The sequence below is a fragment of the Ambystoma mexicanum genome, chromosome 7p (assembly GCF_040938575.1).
Source record: "Ambystoma mexicanum isolate Mex_15411 chromosome 7p, UKY_AmexF1_1, whole genome shotgun sequence".
Classification (NCBI taxonomy): Eukaryota; Metazoa; Chordata; class Amphibia; order Caudata; family Ambystomatidae; genus Ambystoma; species Ambystoma mexicanum.
The window spans coordinates 671,722,457-671,745,423 of record NC_090939.1 but is presented as its reverse complement, the minus strand read 5'-3'; the positions used below and the strand labels follow the sequence as shown (position 1 = coordinate 671,745,423).

At 44.3% G+C, this 22,967-nt stretch overlaps 1 protein-coding gene across 2 annotated transcripts in view; it reads left to right on the top strand.

Annotated features, from left to right (window-relative positions):
* The window catches only part of ANKRD10 (ankyrin repeat domain 10), a 302,983-nt gene that overhangs the window by 151,774 nt on the left and 128,242 nt on the right, over window positions 1-22,967 (top strand). The window contains exon 1 of one of the 2 annotated variants that reach the window (XM_069636763.1): window positions 22,356-22,743. The exons of the other annotated variant lie outside the window; for it this stretch is intronic. Within the exon in view, the coding sequence (XP_069492864.1) occupies window positions 22,531-22,743 (213 nt within the window). The 5' untranslated portion in view covers window positions 22,356-22,530. Of the gene's footprint in view, window positions 1-22,355; window positions 22,744-22,967 lie in introns of those variants that run through there. 2 annotated transcript variants of the gene reach the window in all.

The window sequence follows — 22,967 nt, the reverse complement described above, 5'->3', positions numbered from 1 at the left end:
CCACGTATTGTCTGCACTGGGTTTTTGCTGAAACTCTACATCAGCACCGTGGCACAGGGACCGTCTGTCCTTGTCTTTGCACCCCCCCAATCAGGGCTCCCTGTATGCAACCATTGTCCTGTAGGCTTTGACGTCTTCGGACTTCCTCTAGCTACTATGTGTTTCGTGCAGCCCCTAAGTTCACAGCCTCCAGCACCCAGATGCGTCTCTGCTTCCCGGCCGTCTCAATTTGCTCACGGTGCAACTCCCCACATGAATCCAATGCTGTGCCTTGTCTGCATGGATGTGTGATTGCACTGCTTTGTATTAGTGTGCTCCTCGTTTCCACAATAAATTCCCCTTAATTGCCTGCTCCCACTTTCCAGTGCCTCCTCCGGCCAGCACCCTGGGTACAGTTCCTTCAACCCTGAGTACAGGTTCCCTCTAGCACAGGGCCAGCCCCTTTGAGGGGAATTTGCTCGTCAATCAATAACGGAACACCACACCTCCTCCTGGCTCTGCACCCATCCACAGGGCCCCTGCGCTCTGTTGTCCCTCCGCCACCTCACAATGCAATATGCGCTGTGCTCACCTAGGATCACTGGTGTCTAACCGGTGTAGACCCCTCAGTTTCACCTGGGCCCCCGTTGATACTCTAGGGTTAGTCACCTCTCTCTGAAGAATGGCAAAACTGTGTTCCTAGGTCTGCCTCAGCGGGTGGTAGTTTATGCGCTCCAACTCCAGTGCTCTAGTTGCTTGTAAGACTTCTCCGTTCCCGGGCACCCACGGGCTCCACAGAGTTCCCTGCGGCTCTTAGGCATGCTGCCTCTTCTGCACGGATGCCCTCAGTTCACAGGTTGGATTGGTACACTTGGGAGTGTGGTCCCCCCGCAACATCCTAACAATACTTTGTAGCAAGGGTGTTTGTTTGCATTCCTTTCCTTGTTGTATGCTCCTCCGTGCACAATATGTTCCTCTTCATCGTCTGCACTTAATGTCTGGTGCTTCCTGTAACCTTGTATTTAGCTTCTTCGGCTCTAGATCGTACTGATCTGGGAGTTCTCTCAGCTCAGCAGGTCAATAGCTGCACCTCGGGCCAACCTCCCAACCTTACGCTGTTTGCACTTCAACTCCAGCGCTCTGTGTGTCTCCCTGGGTGTCTTCCTGCTTGCCTGGCACAGTCGGGAGGAATTTCTTACTATGCCTTTTCACCCACAACAGTGAGTTGTCTCAATTGGGGGACCGGTATGGGCAGGCCCTGGTTTATGTATCTTTATCATCTGCTGTTTAGTTGCATGCCAGTTCGTTCTGTGTCCTCCTGCGTTACATTACGTGGCCCACACGGTTATATGGGATTACAACGCTCTTTTTCCAAATTCAGGCAAATTGTAATTAACTGGCTAACGACAGTAACTGCTAATTGAACCTATGATAATGCTTACGCCTGTTTGCTACACAGCATCTGCACCATACAATTGTAAACTTGTATTGTAAACTTGCACCTGTAACTGGTAATTTCTGTAACTTGTAACTGTAACCTGTAACTTATGCTCTAAGCTGTACATATTCTTACTTTCTGCGCCCTTATACCCCAGGGTCCGGTGCGCATAATAAATACTAAACAAACAAACAAACAAACAACATCAGTGTGCCTTGCCCTCCAGTTTATCCCTCACACTCATTTGACAATGGCTACGCCTTCCACGGCTGTTCTTGTCTGCTCTCGACTCCCCCGTTTGCAGCTCTGCCAGCATCTGAGATATGCGTCAGTGGGGGCTAGTCCGGCGCTCCCATAGAGCAGTTGTGCTGTAAACTTCTCTCTTCCACACACTCCGCTATGCCAGTGGTACGCGCCTGCTTCCCCCTTCCAGCCGCATCAGATTCCTAGTGCCCGGGGGTCTGCAACGATGCTGGCAGGCGCCGGGATCCGTTATGCACCGCTCACTTCTGCCTCACAGCATGGGTCTCTCCGGCACCGCGCTGGTGCAATCTCGCCACGTCCTTTGTACCGTAGTGCTCTGGGACTGCACTTGACGGTGCGTGCATCTTTGTTCCCCCAGTGTTGTCCTCCAAAGTGGGGCTCCAGCTTCACATCGCGTATTGGGTGCATCGATGGTGCCTCTCCTCAGACCGCACACATCTCGTATATCCGACGAGCCCCAATCGGGTCCGGCCAGCTCCTAACCCTCTTTGGGTCTGCTTTGGGATTCTTGTCTGGTCCCTCCAGCCACTCTCAGCTCACCGCTTTTATCTCTGCAATGCTGCGGCTACATTCGCTCAGCCCTTTGTTCACGGCGGCCGCCATCTTGCTACTTCCTCCTCTATACAGGCCACCAGCTTCACCCGGCTCACTTTCAGTTATTCCTCAGATCTTGCATCCACTGCTTGTTTGTAGACGTGCACAAACTCCAACTGTGAAAGATCAGCAGGAGCTCTCAGGAACACGTCCTACAGCATGGCTCCTTAGCCACGCCCTCTTCTTTGCTACTATTCTCTCAGTAGTAGTGGTTCTAGCCTCTGTCTTCCCTATTTCTGTCTTGTCCCCACTTGGGGACACCCGATGTGGGTTTGTGTACCCTGCTGCAGGCTTCAGAGTAGGGTACAGCTCATAGGGAGGGTGCAGTGGGCGGCTGCGCCATGCCACTACCTTGCCACACCTTTTTGGTGGGTTCCTCTTTTTTTCTCTTCATATAGCTCCCATAAGCCTAAAATATTTTACCTACTCTTCCATGTGCTGCCTTTATGTCGCCAATAAATAAGAAAACATGTTCTCTATTATTTCACTACCGAATGTTCTTTCTCCTGGCCATTCTCGAAAACACTACCCTGCTGTGTCCTGCACCCACTGGAAGTGGTATTTTATTATTTTATCTCTATATTGGGGCAGTTTAGTGCAAAGATGGTCCAGGGGTGTGTCCATAATTCCAACAAATCCTGTCTAGCCACTCCAACTCACTTGCCACAGTAGAGAGGTCCTCCCTTCTGCCCTTGTGCAATTAAGCTTCCCTCCCAAGAAGCCACTCACAATTACTTCACTTGAACAAGTCTCAAAAATATTAACAAAACATACCCATTACACACACACCCATATAACTTCACTCAATACTCCACTCCACCCACAAACACTACACATCCCACTTTCCCCACCCCCGTCCATCTCTCTTCACAGTCACACCTACAATCCCCACTTCAAATGGCCCTCTCCACAGGCCCACACAATTATATCTACCAACTATTCTATTTTATTATACAACTGCCTGGCCCCTCCCACTCTGGCCAAAAACTACTCAAACGCTCACTAAGCGCTATTTACAGCAATAATCTCGTGGCAGCCCTTCCACCTCGGCCAACACAATATACCACAATATTTGTAATCTACTTTGAACGCTCCTCAACAATAATCAGAGCTTTCTTCATTAATCTCTTCTCTCAATGCCCAAATGAATCAACTAATTAATCACCTGCACTACGCACCACTCCATATAATGGAAGTCTACCACCGTCTATGCAATCATATATTCTACTATAGATGTGCCCACCACACACCCTCTCCCTATCGGAGGGGTGGAACTAATATCTAGAAATTTAGGATGTGTCTATACACCATAAAAACCCCACTGCGTGCGTGCATGCACAACGCTGCACGTTCATGCAAGGGTGCACTCAAGTGCTAGAGATCCTCGAGTCCTCTCGGCGCCGAGTCTTCGCCCACAGCCTGCACCTCCCTTTGAACGCGGACGGAGCTTGGGACCAGGTAAACCTTTGCAAACTCTGTGTCTGTAGGGCCTCCTCATTAGTGCACTTAAAACTAGCCTCAGCCCGCCTGCCCCGGTTCCCCAGGAGTGTGGCAGGAAAACCCCAAGCTTGCCAAAGGAACTGAGGATCTCGCCGGGGCCTCCACAATGTACATGGGAACCTCCAGTAGAAATAATCCCAATGAAGAAAAAGTAATCCAAAAAGGAGCGGACACCAAGCAAGAAGTAACGCAAATGTATTGAACCAAAACAGATGGGAGACACGGTTCAGACAGCTCCTTGGAACTGAATGAAATAAGCCCTCCACGCCGCTCACTGCGGCTGAACATTTTATACACAAACTGCTGAATTATCATATAACATATTATTTACATTTTTAGGTCAGGTCTGAGGAGCCGATTGGTGGAACTACATCAGCACCCTATAGGAATGTGTACATTACGTGACCCTTATTGGGTAAAACATTTCTTAAAACAAAATCACATTGACACCCCTTGTGACATCACAAACATTTCCACACCACCCCACAAATTTGGGATTGTGCTGATCAGTCAAAAACACTTGTTTGCCATTGCCAATATACAAATGGTTAAACAGCTGCATACTAATTGGACATGGCCTCTTGAGATGGCAAGGCATGAGACATTCAGACCGAGTCTAGCCAATCATGTGTCCTGTGAACATCAGCGAGGACACTAGAAACGCCCCAATAGCCCCTACCCCAGTGCTCTAGCCCCCCAGCTCATTTCTCATGCCTTGCTGCCAAATGTGGGCAGCAAAAAACTGTACACAACGTGACTGAATTTTAATTCGATATATATGTATTTGATTTCTATTTCTCTGCCAATTCTTCTCGGACACCCAGGTGCCTAGCTCATTGGCCTCGAAAGTATCTCTTAGAGCGACTTCAATTGGACTGCATTCTCCTGGCAAACTTCAGTCTTGCAACATTTTAGCGCACAGTTTCTGCTGAATGTTCATAATATACATACTGCTGTCACGAAAGCCTGCAGCCCTTTCTTTCTTTTTTTCTTTTTTTTTTAATACTATGTAGTTTGGGCACAAACTTTTAGCATATTTGATGAGAATGGTGCGAATATCTGGGAGTGTTTTGCTCTGCAAGCGCGGTGCATATTCTGGTTCTGGTTCCGGTTTAGCTTCGTGTCCGTTTCGCTATGTTTTCCCAGAATTACATAGTTCTAAAGGTGAGTGGGAAAGAGTGTCCGCTTGTGATCTGTTCCCATCTTTCATTTATGTCTAAGTAGGCTTGTTCTTGTGGGAGCATGTTTGCAAAGATTCTTTGCGTTTCATCTAAGGAAGTGCATTCCTTAAAGAGATGGAAGAGTGTTTCAATTGCAGTGTTCTTTTTGCAAAATCTGCATTGGTTCTCATCTCTGGGGATTTGTCGAGTGTGAGCCCTTTTATTATGAGCTGCCTGCGAAAATGCTTTCCTAGAATGGGCCTACCAAAAAGGGCTATTGTTCACATGTTGCTCAAAAGCCCCCCTACCACATTACCCCTTAAGGCACTTGGCACACCCACCCGAAGCTCAAGTTGCACAAACTACCCCATTACTACAAAAAAATCACCCACCCCCATTGCGTTCCCCCATGTGACTTCTCGTGCTGTGCTTGCGCCTGTGTCGTAACACACTGCAACCTGCGTCACGTTCAATGATGTCCCCACTTCCGATGTTACCCACCACTCTCTTCGTCACCAGGTTACTTGTGCAACTGGTATGTGTGCCCCCTTGGCAGCGTTAAACCTTGACCCTTACAACAGCCTCCTAAAATCTGTCCACCAGGCCAGATTCTAGAACTACATCTGAATACTATCACCAACCCTACCCTCTCTACCTCATCCACTCGCCTCCTAACCCCACCCACTCAACCCACTCTCTCTAACCCCACCCACCCCTACTCTTTCTACCCCTTCATTCTTTTTCCACTGTGAGAAACAGGAAGGTGTCTCCCTGACTAATCCCTGGGGATCTGTCATCCAGTTGGCCAGGGCACGGCCATCGCTATTGGATCCAGTTCCAGGGGATGGACCAGTGAGGGAGGATCACCTGGATGGGGGGGTCCTCAGGGAGTGGAAGTGGGACAACGGGGGGTGAGACGTGGTATCCCCCTTCTTCTAACAACCCTTTACCCAGCCTACCACGTAGGATAATCAAACACTCTACACCCCTTTTCCGACATGAACACTTTTGCACACCACGAAAGACGACGGACTAACACCAGAGCCATTTACCTGACATGTCCCAACACAAGGGTCAGGCAAAGTCAGGCAATTGACCAGAATCACACATACCTGACAGCCCTTTCCCTTCCCCGCTGGGATAAAAGGTGGAGCACAAGACGAGCAAAGCATACAGCACGACGAGACAGCTATCCAAAAACGGCAGTTCAAGAGTGGGAGAAAGGCAGCGAGAATCAAAAGGGTAACAAGGAGAGAAGCAACCTTGCCCTTTCAAACCCAGACCTGCAAAGCCTCCGCAGAAGGAATTGTAAGAGCGTGAACAATAGACAGAATGTGTTGCAACCGATGTCAACGGTACACAAAGCATGCCTACGCTGATAAGCAGGACAGAGAAAGCCGCCTGCTACCGTGGTACCTCCCTTGACTCCAGGTACGTGGAAAGCCAAGCGCTTCATCACAGCCGGTGAGTAGAGGGGAGAACTGATCAAGAAACCATACTGTGTTGAATGAAAGTTGGAAAATGGCAAAATAAGAAAAGTTCAATGAACTGTGAACATTGAGGGAAACCAGCTGCAGAGGGGTCCAGCACCACGAAGGTGTTCACTCGAGAGACTCTGGTTGATCCCGCGTTTGTTGAAACTACTGAAACCAGAAGGCCCTAGGAGCGCCGCAAGAAAAAGATCAAAGTAGTAATATAGGGGTCTAGCAAAACCCGCTGTACAATCGAAAGTCTTTGACCTGCACGTAATTGGAAAGCTAAGGGAGATGAATCATGCATAGTGAATTTGAGAAAGAACTGTATGATTGGCATCATGAGTTCCTTACACCCACCCAACATCCATTCTCTCTACCCCCACCAACACACCTACTCTTTATGTACCCACCCAAACCCTCGCTCTACCCCACCCCCTCTCTAACCCCACCTAAACTCGCTGTGCCAAGTTACCCACCCTACCCATCACTCCCTCTACCTCCATCCACACTAATTTTACCCCCACCCAATCCCACCCCCTTCTCTCTAGCCTTCCGCTCGCTCTATTTTTTTACTGTCACACTCTGTCCCTTTCTCACTCATATTTCCTTCCTCTTGCTCATCATCGATGGCACCCTCTATCAATGGCTTCCTCCATTCCCCAAAACAACGTAAGAAGGACCTGGTTATTTTTTAGAGAAAGAGGTTGGAATCATGCCTTTATAATGACCTTACATTTTCAGAAGAGATCCCAACACCTCTTGACTGTATCCACATGTTTCACCCAGGAAAAGGAACCACCAATTGCAACTCTATCGTCGCTAGGCATACACAGGTCCTACAACCTGCATAAGATTACTGATCAACAGTGCAATATAAATGATGTAGTAGCAAGATCAATACATTATATCACGATCCCCCAACTAATAATCACTCATTCATGTATTAAATTCTTAGTTTATTATTAAAAGAACAAGAAGACATACAATTAATACCAAACACATCCAAAAATCATTAAGGTGACATGTGCAAAACCGTTCACATTGTGCAAAATTCTCAAATTAGAGATTCTGTTTATTCAGAAGAACATTGAAACAGGGTTAACATCCCCCTCTTAAAAAATAAAAAAATTTTTTTTATTTATTTGCATTTTTAAAGTGCTCACACAGCCCAGGGGCATTGAGGCGCTCTTACAGAATATTTATTTTGTTGTTGTCTTGGTTGCATATTTATAGTGCACTTAAATACTCAGAGGTTTCGAAGTGCGGACACAGGGATCAAACCTGTGTTGCTTCGTGTCGTTTTGTTTCCAAGGCGAGCATGTTGCCACTGAGCTATCCTCCCGGACACTTATAAAATGACACTTATACCAGTTAGCATTCAATTGGATGAAATGTATGAATGTCTAACACCTACAAACTTATACTATTGTTGGGTACCTATACCTAGGTCCTCAAAATGGACAATAAATGTCTTATTCTAAAATCCTGCTGAATTTAGCAGTGAAAAGACTCCCGACATGTTTCGTTCTTGCATAGGTCAAAAACAATTTGCTGAACTTCTTCAGGGGAAATTCTTATGGCCTAACCAATTTGTATAGACGTTCAGCATATCATCGCTGGATGTCAAGAATCGAGAGTTCCAAGCAGTGGTTTCTTAGTTTTACAAATAAGCAAGTACCGCTGGCTCTTTAGTAGAAAATGTGGATGCAGTGACAGGGGGCACCTTCTAAGTAGGTAACAATCGTCAATTCACATGAAAGCCAGATTGGATTGCTCCACATCCTCTCTCTTCATCCGCGCAAAGTGCCCTGTGTCGATTGTCACGTCTAGGACTTTATCAAAGTCCGGTGAAAACCACCCCGTACCACAAGCTCAAACTCTCTCGCATCGACATCAGCAAGCCATCCTCTATTCCCCTTCTCATTATCTTGCACACCTGCACTCCTTATCACACCCTCCTTTGAAATGGTCTACTCTCTTCGCACCCTGGTGCCCATAAATGCAAAGAAAAGTAAACGCCAAAATGATTTGCTTTGTCAGTGGTTGCTAAAGTATTGCCTCTGTACCAGAACATTTCTGCATGACTGTAATTAAACTATGCAGCTTTGCTGAGATGTGTGACATTGCCCCATTAACAGTATAGAACCTCTGTAAACATTCTTTTGAGTCATTAAAACATAAATTTCATCCATAAGTGCTAAAATATGGGTTAATGGTGTGCTATATGGGTTAATGGTCTTCTCTCTTCTTCCTTTCTTCTTACTAGGGGTACCAGGCAGGGCTGCCTGTTGTCACCTTATCTTTTCAGCCTGGTGTTAGAGCCTCTGATAGCTTATATAAGACAAGAGCAAAGTCTACAGGGGCTTAAAGTTGGGGATTGTGAGATCAAAATACTGTGTTATGCAGATGACATGACCATAATATTGACTAACCCAAGGGATTTTTGAGGAAGTGGGGCTCTTGTCTGGTCATGAGATCAACTGGGAGAAAACGGTGGTTTTTCTCTTGGACACCACACAACCAAGGGGTGATTTAGCTTCATGGAACTCCCAATGGAACAATGAAGTATTTAGGAGTCCACCTGGTTCGCGATTTAAAAAAGATGGTGGAATTTAATGTATCAAAAATGATCGAGGTAATTCGGAAGGATATATTAAAATTGGGTTGGTTAGTACTGGGGCTTTGGGCAAGGATCAACGCCATTAAAATTTTACTTTTTCCCAAGGTTCTCTAAATTATTCAATCTATTACATTAAAGTTCACTTAGAAGATCATTGGTCGCATTGATAACATTTTTCAAGCGTTTCTTTGGGGAGAAGGCAATAGACCTAAAATTCCAAAGTATGTCTTAATGTTTGCCGTACAGGAGGGGGGCTTTGGGTACCCCAATTTAGAAAATTATTCTGGAGGATTTGTTCTGAAGAAGTCAGCGCTCTATTTTGATGGAAGGGATAATGACATACCTTTTTGGAAGATTATAGAGAGAGAAACATTCTCGCTGTATGATCTAGAAGATGTGTACACGATGGGAAAGATGCCTAATTTAACTGCCAGATTACCCACTATAGGAACTACTAGAGAGGCCCTGAGTACTTTCATGACCGCCATGGGGGAAAACATTTGGATTCACTATGATGCATCACTGTGGCACAACGTGGGGCTGCAGATTGAAAATAAGACTTTATGCAGGCAGAGCTGGGTTAAGAAAGGGATTTTTGGGATTCCGGAACCTGCAGCTCAAGGGGATGGCTGCCTGAAGGGTGAGCTCCTGTACCTGCCTTCATCTCCCTAAACTTACTACAATGGCTGAGGAAATTTCAGGGACCACACAACCGTCTAAAAGACAGAAAGGGGATGAGACCAGCTCTGAAAGGAGAGAGGATAAGCTGATGGAAACGATGACTAAAATGACTGCAGACATTGCTGATATTAAAGCTTATCTTGTGGCTTCTGAAGAGAGGTACAATGAACTGTCAGGGAAATTTAACAATATGGAAGGCCATCTGACTGTGATAAGTTATGATTTCCAGAGAATGTCTGCCCAGATAAAGGATTTACAAGCTTAGGTGGAGAAGCTGACCCTTAAGTGCTCTGAGCAGGAGAACTTCTCTAGGAGCAGTAAGGTTGAAGTCGCTGGCTTTCCTGAGAATATTGAGCAGGGCTCTCCTGTAACCTTTTTGGAGAGAGCTTTATTCAAACTGCTTGGTCTTGATCCTAAGACCCCCTTGGAGATTGAGAGGGCTCATAGATCCTTGGGACCTAAACCAGGACCAAGACAAAGACCCCAACACTTTATCATTACATTTTTGAGATTCCCAGTGAGAGAAATGATCCTGAGGAAGGTGAGAGAGAGAGGAGATTTGCTATGGGGATCACATAAGATCATGTTGTTTGGGGATTTAAGCCGTCACATCCTAGAAAGAAGGAAGGCCTTTAATGCTACCAAGGATAATGGAAGAAGGAAGCACCTAAAATACTATGGGCCTCATTACGACCCTGGCGGTATGGGTTTAACGGTGCTGGTAGAGCTGCCGGCACTGTTAAACCCATGCCGCCCTATTACGCCCCCATTATGCCCTATTTACCAGACGTCCTTAGCGGGTCCCGTGAGGGGGCCAGCATGCTAACAATGGGCCCGTCATTAACGGGCCCGTTGTTAGCATGCTCCCCATTCCCGTTGAGCCCTTTGGGGGCTTCAATGGGAATGGGGATGGTCCGGGTCCCCTGAATGGGGAAATACCGGGCCCTCCAAGGTCGGAATGGCCCAGTATTTCCCCATTCTGGGACCCCGGACCCGGCCCGAGTTTGAAGGCAGCCATGGCTGCCTCCAAACTCGTAATGAGGCCTTATATGATTTACCCAGTAATATTGAGGGTAGTGCTTAATGGAACAGTGCACTCCTTCATGGATCATAAAGATGCAGAGGCATTTCTCTCTGATTTGGATGCGGATCAACAACCCATAGAAGAGGCTCCTGTTGAAAATTCAGGGTCATTTTTTAAGAAAAAGAGATGATTTTTTTAAAAAAAAAATATATATATATGTTGTGCTTTGGTTTTAATTTGTTTTATTTAATTCATGTTTTTAAGGTTTGTTTATTGTCAAAATGGTTAAAAGTTGTTGTTGCCGTTGAATTCGTTTTTTTTAATTAAATTTAAATGGTGCGTAGGTTTTTGTTTTGCTTTGAACACACACAGAATATTGATGGAGGGGATTTGAAAAAAAAGGACCTAGTGAGACATGACTAACGTGACTTTATCTACTTTCTCTCTTGGGCCATTGTGCATACAATACAGGTACAGAGTCATTAAAATACGTGCATGTTATGAAAAGGCATTATTGGGGCCCCAGACAACAAGAGACTGCCTCCCCCATTGCTGTGTGTCACAGTGGAGTCTGACCACAATCAGAGGGTGAGGGAACATGCTTCACAGTCACGGAGGTAATGGAGCACAGCTCCTGCAGACTTAAGGGCACTACAACTGTGAGGAGAGCCCCCCTACGCCTCCGGTGCTTCTCCCCAATCAATGGTGACCACGGAACAATGCTGCCGCCTGCAAAGAGGGAGGGAGTCTGGGTAATCCTACTCCCCCTCTTTAGACAAACAGTGCCTCAGGATAACACACCCTGCAATGTCCTGCACTGATGAGGGCTCCCACGACCCCTCTTAACTCGTGCTTGTCAGCGCTTAGGATAGAACCGCGTCTGATACTCGCAGTGGGGGCTGCAGGTGGGGCACATAATGGGGAAGGTACACCTCTGCAGCTCGCAGCCGATTCTGAACAGTATTTATGTACCGGTCATCAAACCGCACTCCTGGAATCTGCCATCTCTATTCTGGTACTGTATTGGCTGGGGGCATATCGGTTTGTGATGAAACTATATCTTTTTATTCTTTTGACTAAGGAGACTGTTTATATTTGACCTGTACCATTGCACAGCTGGCACTAGGAGACTTGATCATCTGCACAACTAATGTCGGACATACCATTCACTGCTTATTTTGGGGGGAATTGTGGTATTCTGTTTCTGTTTTTGATTTCCATGCAGCTTGATTAGTCCTGAGTCATGGGATTCTATTTTGATTGTATTGTACTGTTTTCCCTATTTGATTAGACTTGTACAAGGGAGGAGTGGTCGATCAGGTAGTTCATTCACATGCTATGGTTTCATTTAATGAGGCTGTTTATTTTCTAGCATGTATATAGGCTGAAGCCCATGCTGTACTCTCTGTACACTTAAATATTCTGCAAGGTTTCATGTGCATTGTCGCGTCATTGGGTGGAATATGAGTGGGTGTCAGGTGGGTGGGGCAATTGCACACTGGTATAGACGCCAGGGGGGAAAGAAGTGCAGTGTAATGTGGACGGTCTGTTGACAGGTGACCTGACATGGTCAAACAGATCTTGATTGCATCCATTGTAATTTCCTCTGGCACTTCATTTATGATTGCTTTGGTGGGAGTTCAGTCATTCTAAGCAACTTTCATGGCATCTTACTATATTGTCTGATGACTCTCTGCCCTGTTGGCTATGCTATCATTGGAATGAAAGTGGCAACATTCCCCAGATTGTAATTTGGACATCTCCTTCCTCAGATCTGTGAGTCGCATAACACTCAGCAGATGTGTGTGTTCTGTATGTAATTCAAGAGAGATGATTTATTTTAGGCTTGCATCTTTAGCAAAGTGAGTGGGTGCTTGACTATGGACCTATTTTGTGTGTGTTGCAACTAGAAAATGGCTTTTGTTCAGTCCCACCCCCTCATCCCCGCTCCCCCACCCTGTACATAGCCGATGAGGTGTGGCTGGGGTATTTCTTCATTGTTCTGTAAGGTGACAGGAGGTAACATAGTGGAGGTGACCTCAGTTAGTGCTCGGCATACTGAGGTGGTCTGTAGGGAGGGGCTGACTGGTGGCATCCAAAATATACACGTGAAAAATGCCTTCACTTCTTACAGTGGATACATGAGTTGCATAATTCGATCCAGAAGATAGGAAGGTTATTATGGGTAGAAGTAAGGATGACCTCTAATCTACAATTAATGTAATCATAGGATGTTTCTATGTGTTATTATTAACTGGCAAAAGAGTATTCTACAAACAAATGTTAGGTACATTATATTGTATTATATTTATGTGGTTGTTTGTATAGAGTGGTGTTTGATGTCGCCTAATGACTGTTTTTTTTCACGTTTTGTTACATTCTGTCCCATATGAGACAAAATAAAGGTAACAGTTTTAGAGGGTAGTGTATACTTTGACATAGTTTGTGTGAATTTGGACAGATGATATTTTTGTTATTGTAGTTTATATATTATTTTGGTTCTAGAGCAAGGGAAAGATTTAGTTATTCAAAATGTATAGTGTATGATGGTAGTTACAACCTTGATGAAATAAGGTTGGAATAGTGCTTGTTTGCAGAGATTTGTTATTATGTATTGTTACCTAAGGGATTTCCTCAAGGTTCATCCTTTTTTATTATTTGTTTTATGTTTTTGTGTCGTGTTTTGTACAACTTGTATGTCCAGATATCCAGTTTAGTTTTTAGTTCTTTGGACAAGTTCATGAAATGGAGGAAACATGTTACATCAATGGATAGAAATGGAGTGGAGACCATCTTGCCTCTTGTAATAGAAGAAAGAGATGGAAGTCTAATAGAACTTATTTGAAGTTGGCAGGATGGGTGTAGGTAATCTAACGATTACGACATGGAATGTAAATGGATTGAAATGTCCAAAGAAAAGGAGGAAAGTTATGGCACGATTATGGAGGTCTAAGGCTGACATTGTTTTTCTACAGGAAACACACTTAATAGATGAAACAAGGCAATGGTTGGTCAATTCCAAATATAATACAGACTTATCGAATTGTTACTCATCTAATTCTAGAGGAGTGAGTATTTTGTTCAGGAAAGGACTACAATACAAAGTGGAGAGAGTAGCGATGGATACGGGAGGATGAATGATTTTTGCTGATATAATTTATAGGGAAAAGATGGTTACCTTGGGCTGCATTTATGGTCCTTGCACTTCTGGTAAAGGCTTCTTTGAGATAATTTCAGAGATGTTGGGTGGAATGAATGGTGAAACAATCATTCTGGGAGGTGATTTCAACTGCGTTTGGGATTTCAAGCTAGATAGAATCAGTTCATGTAGGTATACTAATGTGAATACTTGTGGGGAATTTGATCACTTTCTTGATAAGTTTGATTTGATTGATATATGGAGGGAATTGCATCCTTCGAAGAAAGAGTTTACATTCTTTTCTCCGGTACACAATTCATTCACCAGATTAGATTATATCTTGATCACCAAGGCTTTGTTGGATAAAACTGGCTGTGTTAATATCAGGGAGAGAGAAATTTCTGATCTTGCATCAGTAGATCTTTGTCTACAGATGGATGTGGTAGTTCCATGTTTTAGAAAGTGGAGGTTGAAGATGGGTATATTGGAGGAAAAGGAGGTGGTAGTGGATTTGCTGTCATGTATGACCAATTTTTTTAAATAAATGAGGATTCTGGTGAAGGAATAGTATGGGATAGTTATAAGGCAACAATTAGGGGTATTTATGATTGATTGGACTTCCCGTCTTCAGAAAAGATCTATGAAAGATCTAGGCGTATTGGAATTGCAGTTATCTAAACTGAAGCAAAGATATGCCCGACATGGGAGGATGGAGGACAGGGCTGGAATGAATCGGGCTCGGGAAAGATTGGCTAATGCAAACAGTTTATTGGCGGAAAGGGGTCTTTTTTTCAAGACAAAAACATTGAGAGGCTGGTGACAAGAGTGGTAGGTTGCTGGCGAATAGAGTGAAGGGTATGCATGGTGGGACTTTTATTCGGGGGATTAAAGATGAGAGCGAACAATTGTTGTGGAAGAATAGGGATATTTGTTCAAGTTTCAGAGAATACTACAAAAAGTTATATACAGAAGAAATATCAATAGCCAAAGAAGAGTTGGAAAGTCTATTTGAAAATATTCCTATTAAAAAATTGTCCATTGAGGATAATGTGTTGGAGGCGAACATTGGAATTGATGAGGTTCTTTTGGCAATTGGGCAAATGCAGTTAGGGAAATCTCTGGGTTTGGGTGGGCTACCCATTGAGTTCTATAGGACATTTTATACTTTTTTGGCTCCAAAATTATGTGATTTGTTTAATTCTTTTTTAAAAGGGGAAAGTTTGTGTCAGTCAATGACCGAAGCCATGATTTCTGTGATACCAAAAGAAGGTAGAGATAGAAAAAAAATGTAAGAACTATAGACCTATCTCTCTGTTAAATGTAGATATCAAACCTCTCACAAAAATATTGGCAAATAGATTGGGTGGTTGTCTTGGGAAAATGATCCATGAGTCCCAAGTAGGATTCATGAGGGGTAGATCAGGTTATGATAACATAAGGACATTGCTAGATATAATAAGTCTTTATGGTAATGAACAGGTTAATTGGTTGTCATGATCTCTGCTTCCAAAAGATCAGGACTTGCCCGACTCCCTTGGAAGCAGACCCATAACCCCGGTTCCGAGTGCCAGCCAGTCCCAATTGGGACCTTTTGGACCCAGTCCTGGCGCCAGTGGCACCAGGCTCATAAAGATGCCCAGTCCCAGCGCTGGAAGCGCCGGGCTCATAATGCTTGGGTGGACTTACCTGCAGCAGACCATGCTGCTTACTTACCTGCCAGTTGAACCCCTGATCCTCTTCTGTTTGGGACTACTTTTCCTGTTGGGTGGGGCAGGAGCCACTCCCTAGGTTCAGAACACTGGAACTGTTCTGGAAAGCAGGAACTCTTTTCTTACCTAGGCGTGGCTGTGGAAGGAGACACCTAAGCACTACAGGAGGCTATTTAAACCACACCCGATGGATGAATCTTGCTTTGCGTTATTCTGCATTCTCTGCAGCAGAACGCTCATCGTGTCTTCTGCTTCTGATCCTGGGCCTAAGGGAACAAAGGCTTACCATCCTGGAATCCAGTCTTCAGCAGCACCTGTAAAGACAAAGAAAGAACAGGTTAGCACTACGGTCTTCAGTGGCAGCGCATCTCTTACCTGGTCCATCGGCTGTCACCAACGCCTCGCGCTGCATTCCGGCATCTGAAAGACAAAGGCTTACCTACTCTTCGCATGCTCCGGAGGTCTTCGCACTGCATTCCGGCATCTGAAAGACAAAAGCTTACCAGCTCTTCGCACGCTCCGGAGGCCTTCGGCGCTGCATCCCGCATCTGAAAGACAAAAGAAGGTGCGTTTAAAGACATTGGGCAACTTTATTACTCACGTGCCATTACTCCTTCCCACGCCGAATCCAGTGGGTATTCCAGCACCCTTCAGCTTCTCTAAAGCTCAGAAAGATAAAAGGGACAGTTAGTGCGCATCGTGAAGCAGGCTACAAGCGCTTACTAACGTGCTTCCAGGCGCTTCTATTCCTCACGCGGGTTCGATCCTCAACTCTCATCAGCCCGCCATTCGCCATCGCCGGAACCCTGCAAAACAAGGGGATATCATTACAAAAGACTTTTAAGACATTTGAAGTGCCCAGAACTTACCGTTTGTGCAGTTAACGACGGACAGCAGTCCTCTGAGGTCAAGAGGCCTGCACCCTTATCCAGTGAAGAAACTGGTTACGGCACCCTGCCCCGAGGCAGATGGAGAGCTCGGCGTTCACTTACCTAAGGTGAGGGCGTTAACCTTTGGGGTTCTACAGGAGAAGAGAAAGGGAAGAGGAGAGAGGCACCCAATAACCCCAGTTCATTAATCCCATATTTTCTATCTGCAGACATCTTACTCTTCGAGTCAGACATACAGTGCACAAAGGTCCAGCCCAAAGAGCCAACCGTGTGTTACACATCACCTTTGAAGATACGGCATTCACCCAGTCAAGACCGGCCCCTCTGCGGGAATCAGGTGAGCGTTACATTGGTCTTCATGGATGCTGAGAAGGCATTTGACAGAGTGAATTGGGACTTTCTAGATTTTACTATGGAGAAAATGAGATTTGGAAATAGGTTCAGAGGGATGGTTCGTAGTCTTCAGAGATAGGCAAAGGCGCGTGTTTGGGTCAATAGTGAAATGTCTGAAGCATTTACTCTCGGTAGAGGTACGAGACAGGGATGTCCTTTGTTTTTATTTAATATTGTTCTGGAGCCCTTGGTAGCATTGATACGCAATGAACAGGAAATATATGGTCTGACATTTGGGACAAAAGAAATTAAAGCACTCTCTTATGCGGACGATAAGGTGGTGGAGCTCTCAGATCCTAAGAGCGGAATATGGTTCTTAAGGAGATTCTTGAAAAGGTGGGTACTTTTTCGGGTTATAAAATCAATTGGGATAAAACTGAGGTCTTCCCACTCTCGACTGCAGTCAGAAGGGAGGATTTCGCAGAGTGGAATTGTATGTGGTCTGAGAGGTATGTGAAATATTTGGGGGTCTTTCTGATCAAAGATGTGCGGAAAATTGTAACTAAATTATTGGATACACTTGGAGGGATATTAGAAAATTGTCAAGATTAGATTTGGGGATCTGGGCAAAGATCAATACAATTAAAATGTTGCTTCTGCCTAAGATCTTATATGTTATGCAGTCAGTTCCTCTAAGTTTTTCTAAAAAATTACTTAAAGATATTGATCAGCTGTTCCAGGATTTTCTTTGGGGCGAGAAGAAGGCTCCTATAATTCCAAAATATATTTTGAAACGGGACACTAAAGAAGGGGGGTTTGGGTATCCAAATAGGGAAAAGTATTATAGGGGTTTTGTTTTGAAGAATGCTGCCCAATATGCTAAGACAGAGATTAAAGAAGAGCCAATTCTGTTAACTATAGAAAGGAATGCTTTGTTGCCGTTCAAGTTAGAAAATATTTTCTCGATCGGGAAATTACCTAGAGGTTCTGCTAAGTTACCAACTGTTAAGGTGTCTAAAGATTCAATGCCGTGGTGGATACTTAACTTTGATGGCAATGTATTTTTGAATCATAATTCTTCAATTTGGTATAATCCTGCATTGCAAATAGCTATTAGAGTTTTGTGTTGGCGTAGTTGGATTTCAAAGGGGGTGTTGACATTGGGAGATTTGCTGCGAGATGGGGTCTTGCTATCTTTTGAGGAGCTTCAAAGAGTGTTTCATTTAAGTGGCTGAGAAGGAATAGATATAGGGATTTAGAAAGTCTTCTGACCCAAGTATTTGGTATGATGAATTTGCCAATTGAGAAGGAGCCGGTGGGTTAGATCATGTTTCGTGTTTTGCCACGTAATGTATCCACATATCTAAAACTTATAGAGGAAAATGATTCAGTGTCGCAGTCTTGGGGCACATTGAAACAGAAGTGGGAGGTAGATTTAGGTTATGCAGTCAGTGATGAGGCCTGGAAGCATGTGTGGCAGGTTTGGTATAATAGTAAGATGGATCTTAAATTACAACTTGTACATCAGAAGATTTTGGGAAGGTTATACAATGGACTCTGGTGAGAATGTATGGTTTGGGAAAACTTACGGAAGATTTTTGCTCGGGTTGTGGAAGTGAGAGGGGAACATTGATTAACATGTTGTGGCATTGCCTAAGAGTGTCGACTATTTGGAGGGAGGTGATAGGTTGGATATCACTTTGTCAATTTCTTTTCCAAGGGAACCTTTTCAGGTTTTGTTATTGGCTAAAAGGGGCCGTTGTCTGAAAGCTCGTTTGTATAGACATTGGATAGATAAAATATTAATAGTAGCAGTAAAACAGATCATGAAGGTGTGGAAATCCAGGAAAAAAACAACCGTAGAGGACTGGATTAATGATGTGGTTGTATTATCTGAATTACTTATGTTTAAGAAGCAGGGTAAAGAAGGGGAATATTGGTCCTTATGGAAATCTTTTGTTGATTTGTATGGTAGTGTGGCGCAAGATGGTGAATGTGATGTATAGATTTTTTTTCCAGTGGGGTGTTTGGTGATAATTGTACTTGTTTATTATTTTTTGTGGGTTTGTGACGGATGTCTCTTTTAGTTCTGTCCTCTTGTCTGTATGTCATGGGAATTAGTAAAAATTAACGTGAATATGTTTCTTTTTTTTAATGAACTTTGATAACTCAATGTATACATTTAATTCTCATTTGGTTCTTGTTTATTGTTTATATTATTCTTTTTAATATGTATCTTTTTGAGAAATGATTGATGTATTGGGATTTATGGGATGGTTTAAAGGTTTTGCTGTTTTATTCTTCTTGTGTTATTATCCTTCCATGTATGAATTTAATTGAAAACAATAAATAAAGAGGATTAAAACATTTTTTTAAAAAGCTAGTTTTAGAATGCGGGATGTGTGGAAAGATGGCCAAACGACTCCCTTTGAACAGATCAGAGAAACATTTGGGTTAGGGAGAAGAGAACACATGTGTTATATGGACTTAAAGTGCCTTCTAATTGAAAGACAAGGAATGTTGGGTAGCCCTATGAGAGAGGCCTACGGTTTGTAACCTCACTGGGTATTCTCTGTGTATGGTCTCGACATATATGATATTGATACCGGTGGACAGTTAATATGTGAAAGCATGGGAGAAACTGCGTCAGGCCTGGGAGAAAGAGTTAGGCATGGATATCCCTGTAAAGGAATGGGACAAATTATTGAGCAAAGGCACGCAATCAAGGATGGATTTGGGCCTGCAATATGGCAATTAAAACAAAGGGAAACAACAAGACTAATATGTCTCTAGGAGACCTCTGCACATCGATTATCGCCATCGATATAATCTGCCTGTGGCTGACTGCCATTTTTTACTGAGGCAGCAGAACAGCACAAGTGAACATCCAATTCAGTGCTTGTTCTCCTTTAAGAATGAACTTTGTCATCTAGGCACCGTGTGACCGTTGCACGTCTCTTTCTTAAAAGCTTGGCCTGCTAATTTACAACAAAGGGAAACAAAAAGATTAATATGTCACTAGGCGACCCCTGTACATTGATCACCGTCATTGATATAGTTTGTCTCTGGATGACTGCCATTTTTTCAACTGAGGAAGCAGAAAAGCACAAGTGAACAACTGATTCAGTGCTTGTTCTCCTTTGAACATTTACATCTAGACATCACGTGAACCCAGCACATCCTTTTTTTCAAAGGACATGAGTCAGTGATATATAAACAAGGGTTAAGAGCTTGTTTTCGCTGCTCGCAACTACAATACGGCACCTAGGGATTCGGACGCGATTTGCTTGATTGAAGCAAGAAGGTAAACTACCCTTAGCGGTCTGCTCTCAACGTGGTGCTGTGTAAAATTACACATGTGCCTGAATGCTCTGCCGTCTGCACAGACTGTGCGCAAAGCAATGGATGAGAACAGTGATTTTTGGAAACCGACTCAGAGGCCAAAAAGAGTCAACTTAGAGGCCCTGAGTGTTTACTAATCATTCAGGGCCTTCTTGGCCACCTCCTTCCTTTTTGTTTCTTCTGCTTCTTTTTTCCTCTTTCTCTCTCTCCCCCTCTTATTTTCTTGTCCCCTTCCTCCCCCTCTCCTCTCCTCTCTCTCTCTTTCCCTCCCCTTTTCTTTGTGCTCTGTGACCCGCCGCCAGTAATTTTTGATAACAGGACAGGTGCAGTTTTAAGTTTTCTCTCCTGCTTCTTCTGCAGGCACGGACGGCTTTAGCCACTGATGTTCCTGCTGGCTCAAAAAAGGAAATGATCCCTCTGGACACTCTAAATCAACTTGAAGGTTCCAAATAGAGGGAGCCCACACTTTTTTTGAAAGTGCCACTACAAATCTTGGACACAAGTTAGAAAAGGTTCCTTTGTTCGTGTGCCCTTTGTCTCTCAAAAAGAATTTTGAATAGAAGAGAGAAAAATATACAAAAATTGGGAGTCTAGGGTTGCAACGAAGGGCTAATATATATACAGTGAATATTGGCACGAGTCAGAAAAATAGCATGTTGGATTTTGAATTAAATAGATAAAAAATTAATAGATCTATTCCCTTATTAAGTAATACTAAATACACCCGCTGATTCATTTAAGACATAATCTAAATAGTCAGTATGGCATACAAGACATATCTTTCTATGTCCCCTCTAGGATTTAAAGAAACCTGGGATGCTGGTGAAGAGAACAACAGTGCGGGTTAACTAACTTAAACCCTTCTTATATTCAACTGGCCCCAAACCGGCCGGCACTTTTGCTCACGTCTGTTCTGGATGTAAGTGATGGATTAGTTATGTTTTATCTAATGTGATCTGGTCTCTGATATGTACAAGATATAAGTTGTATATTAAATGTTTATAAGCGCTACAAGTGCCACAAGTCTTGTAGAAAATGAATCAACAGCCTGAAGAATGTTAAATAACGAATGAGTAACTTCAAAGACAGGTTGGCTCTGTAGGGGCAACATAAATGTCTTGATATCATTTGAACCACTATCTTATGTAATATGTGTTATCATTTTTTTAAAGATTTTGCAAAACAGTAATGGGGTACATTAAAGTATTAGTACTACACTCAAGAAATGTGTCTGTCCTGAAGAAGGCTGTGAAAACGATGGTCAAACAGGCACTAGTGATAGTCTCTAATATTACCTAAAGGCCGAAACATTTTTATTTATTTTTAAATGCTGGTACTGATCCACTGAAGCACCAGAGTCCTTGAGGAAAATAAAGTTGCTGTATGGCAGCCCTGCTAAGAATCGCTCCCACTGTGCCGATAAAGAATAGCATATGTGAAGTGCACCTAGACTGGTGGGGCAGCCCTGCTGAGAAGTGGTATGACATCCCATTAAAATACAATACTGGCACATCATGTGCCAGTATTGTATTTTAATGGGATGTCATGCCGCACATGACACCTCACCGCCCCCCCAAAAAAGATTATAGATCTGCTAAAAAAAAAAAAAAATGTGCTTCACGTATTCCACCAGTGGGTGTTCATTCTACCCCTTTGGGGGCGGGGTGGCGGCGATCCCATGCATGTCATACTATGTAACACCCTCTTTGCTAAAAATAAAAAAAAACAAGAAAATAAAATGCCAGTTGCCAGTATTGCACACAGAACTATATACAACCACAACACGTATACATACACAGCACATACACGCTTTTTCACTTGAACTTGAAAGTAAACCAAACCGGGCCTAATAACTATCCATGTATATTGTTTGAGCGCCAAGGGACCACTCCCGTGGTGATAGTGCACGGTACAAATATCCCTTAACATTAAACGGCGAACAGCTTTATTATTCCTCTGAGAAAGTCGGTGGTATTCCGTTTGTTTTTGTTATGTTCAGGTGGCTCGTGGCTTTTGTTTTCTTTCAGGCTTCGGTCCCGACACTGGCTTGGAACCCGTTAAACACGGAGGGGGGCGAATTGGAGACAGGAAGAGAGCGAGACAGCTGCGCTGCCATGTTGGACAAGACGGGGAGGGATCAGCCGCTCGGTACAAGGCGCGCATTTCTTTGAATCCAGGCCACACTTTGCCCTCAACCTCTAGACTTTGTCATCCGACAAGGAGGGGCGGGGCCACGGGCTCACGTTGAGAGAGAGAGTAGGCTGGGCTCTCTTTTCTTTGTGCTGTTCACAGACAGGAGAGGTAGTTGCCACAAAGAACGCCGCAGTAGCACAACCACCTTCATCCAACTATCTTCAGAGCCACGCATAATCCTTGCCAACCATGTCAGGCCAGCTCTGCTTCGACGCGGGATTCTCCAACGAGGAGGTGTTGAGCAGCCGCTTCCCGCTCCACCGTGCCTGCAGGGACGGCGACGTGCACGAGCTCCGCTCCTTGCTGCAGCCACAGCGCGCCACCGCCGGCCTCGCGGACCTGGCAGCCGAGGACTCTTTCTATGGCTGGACACCCATCCACTGGGCCGCGCACTTCGGCAAGGTAGCGGGCGACTTAGAACAACGCGCTTTTTCCTCCTTATTGTGCCATGGGCTGACTTGCGCCTCCTTGTGGGTAATGTGAGAAACTGAGAATTCCCGGCAAGGGGGCGGTCCTCCGATACCCGGGGGGCGGGGGAGGTAGGTAGGGGGGTGGTGGGTTCAATTTATCTGAGCCCTGCTGGGAAAAAAAAAAACTTTTTTTTTTAAATTTAGCTTCGTGTTCGA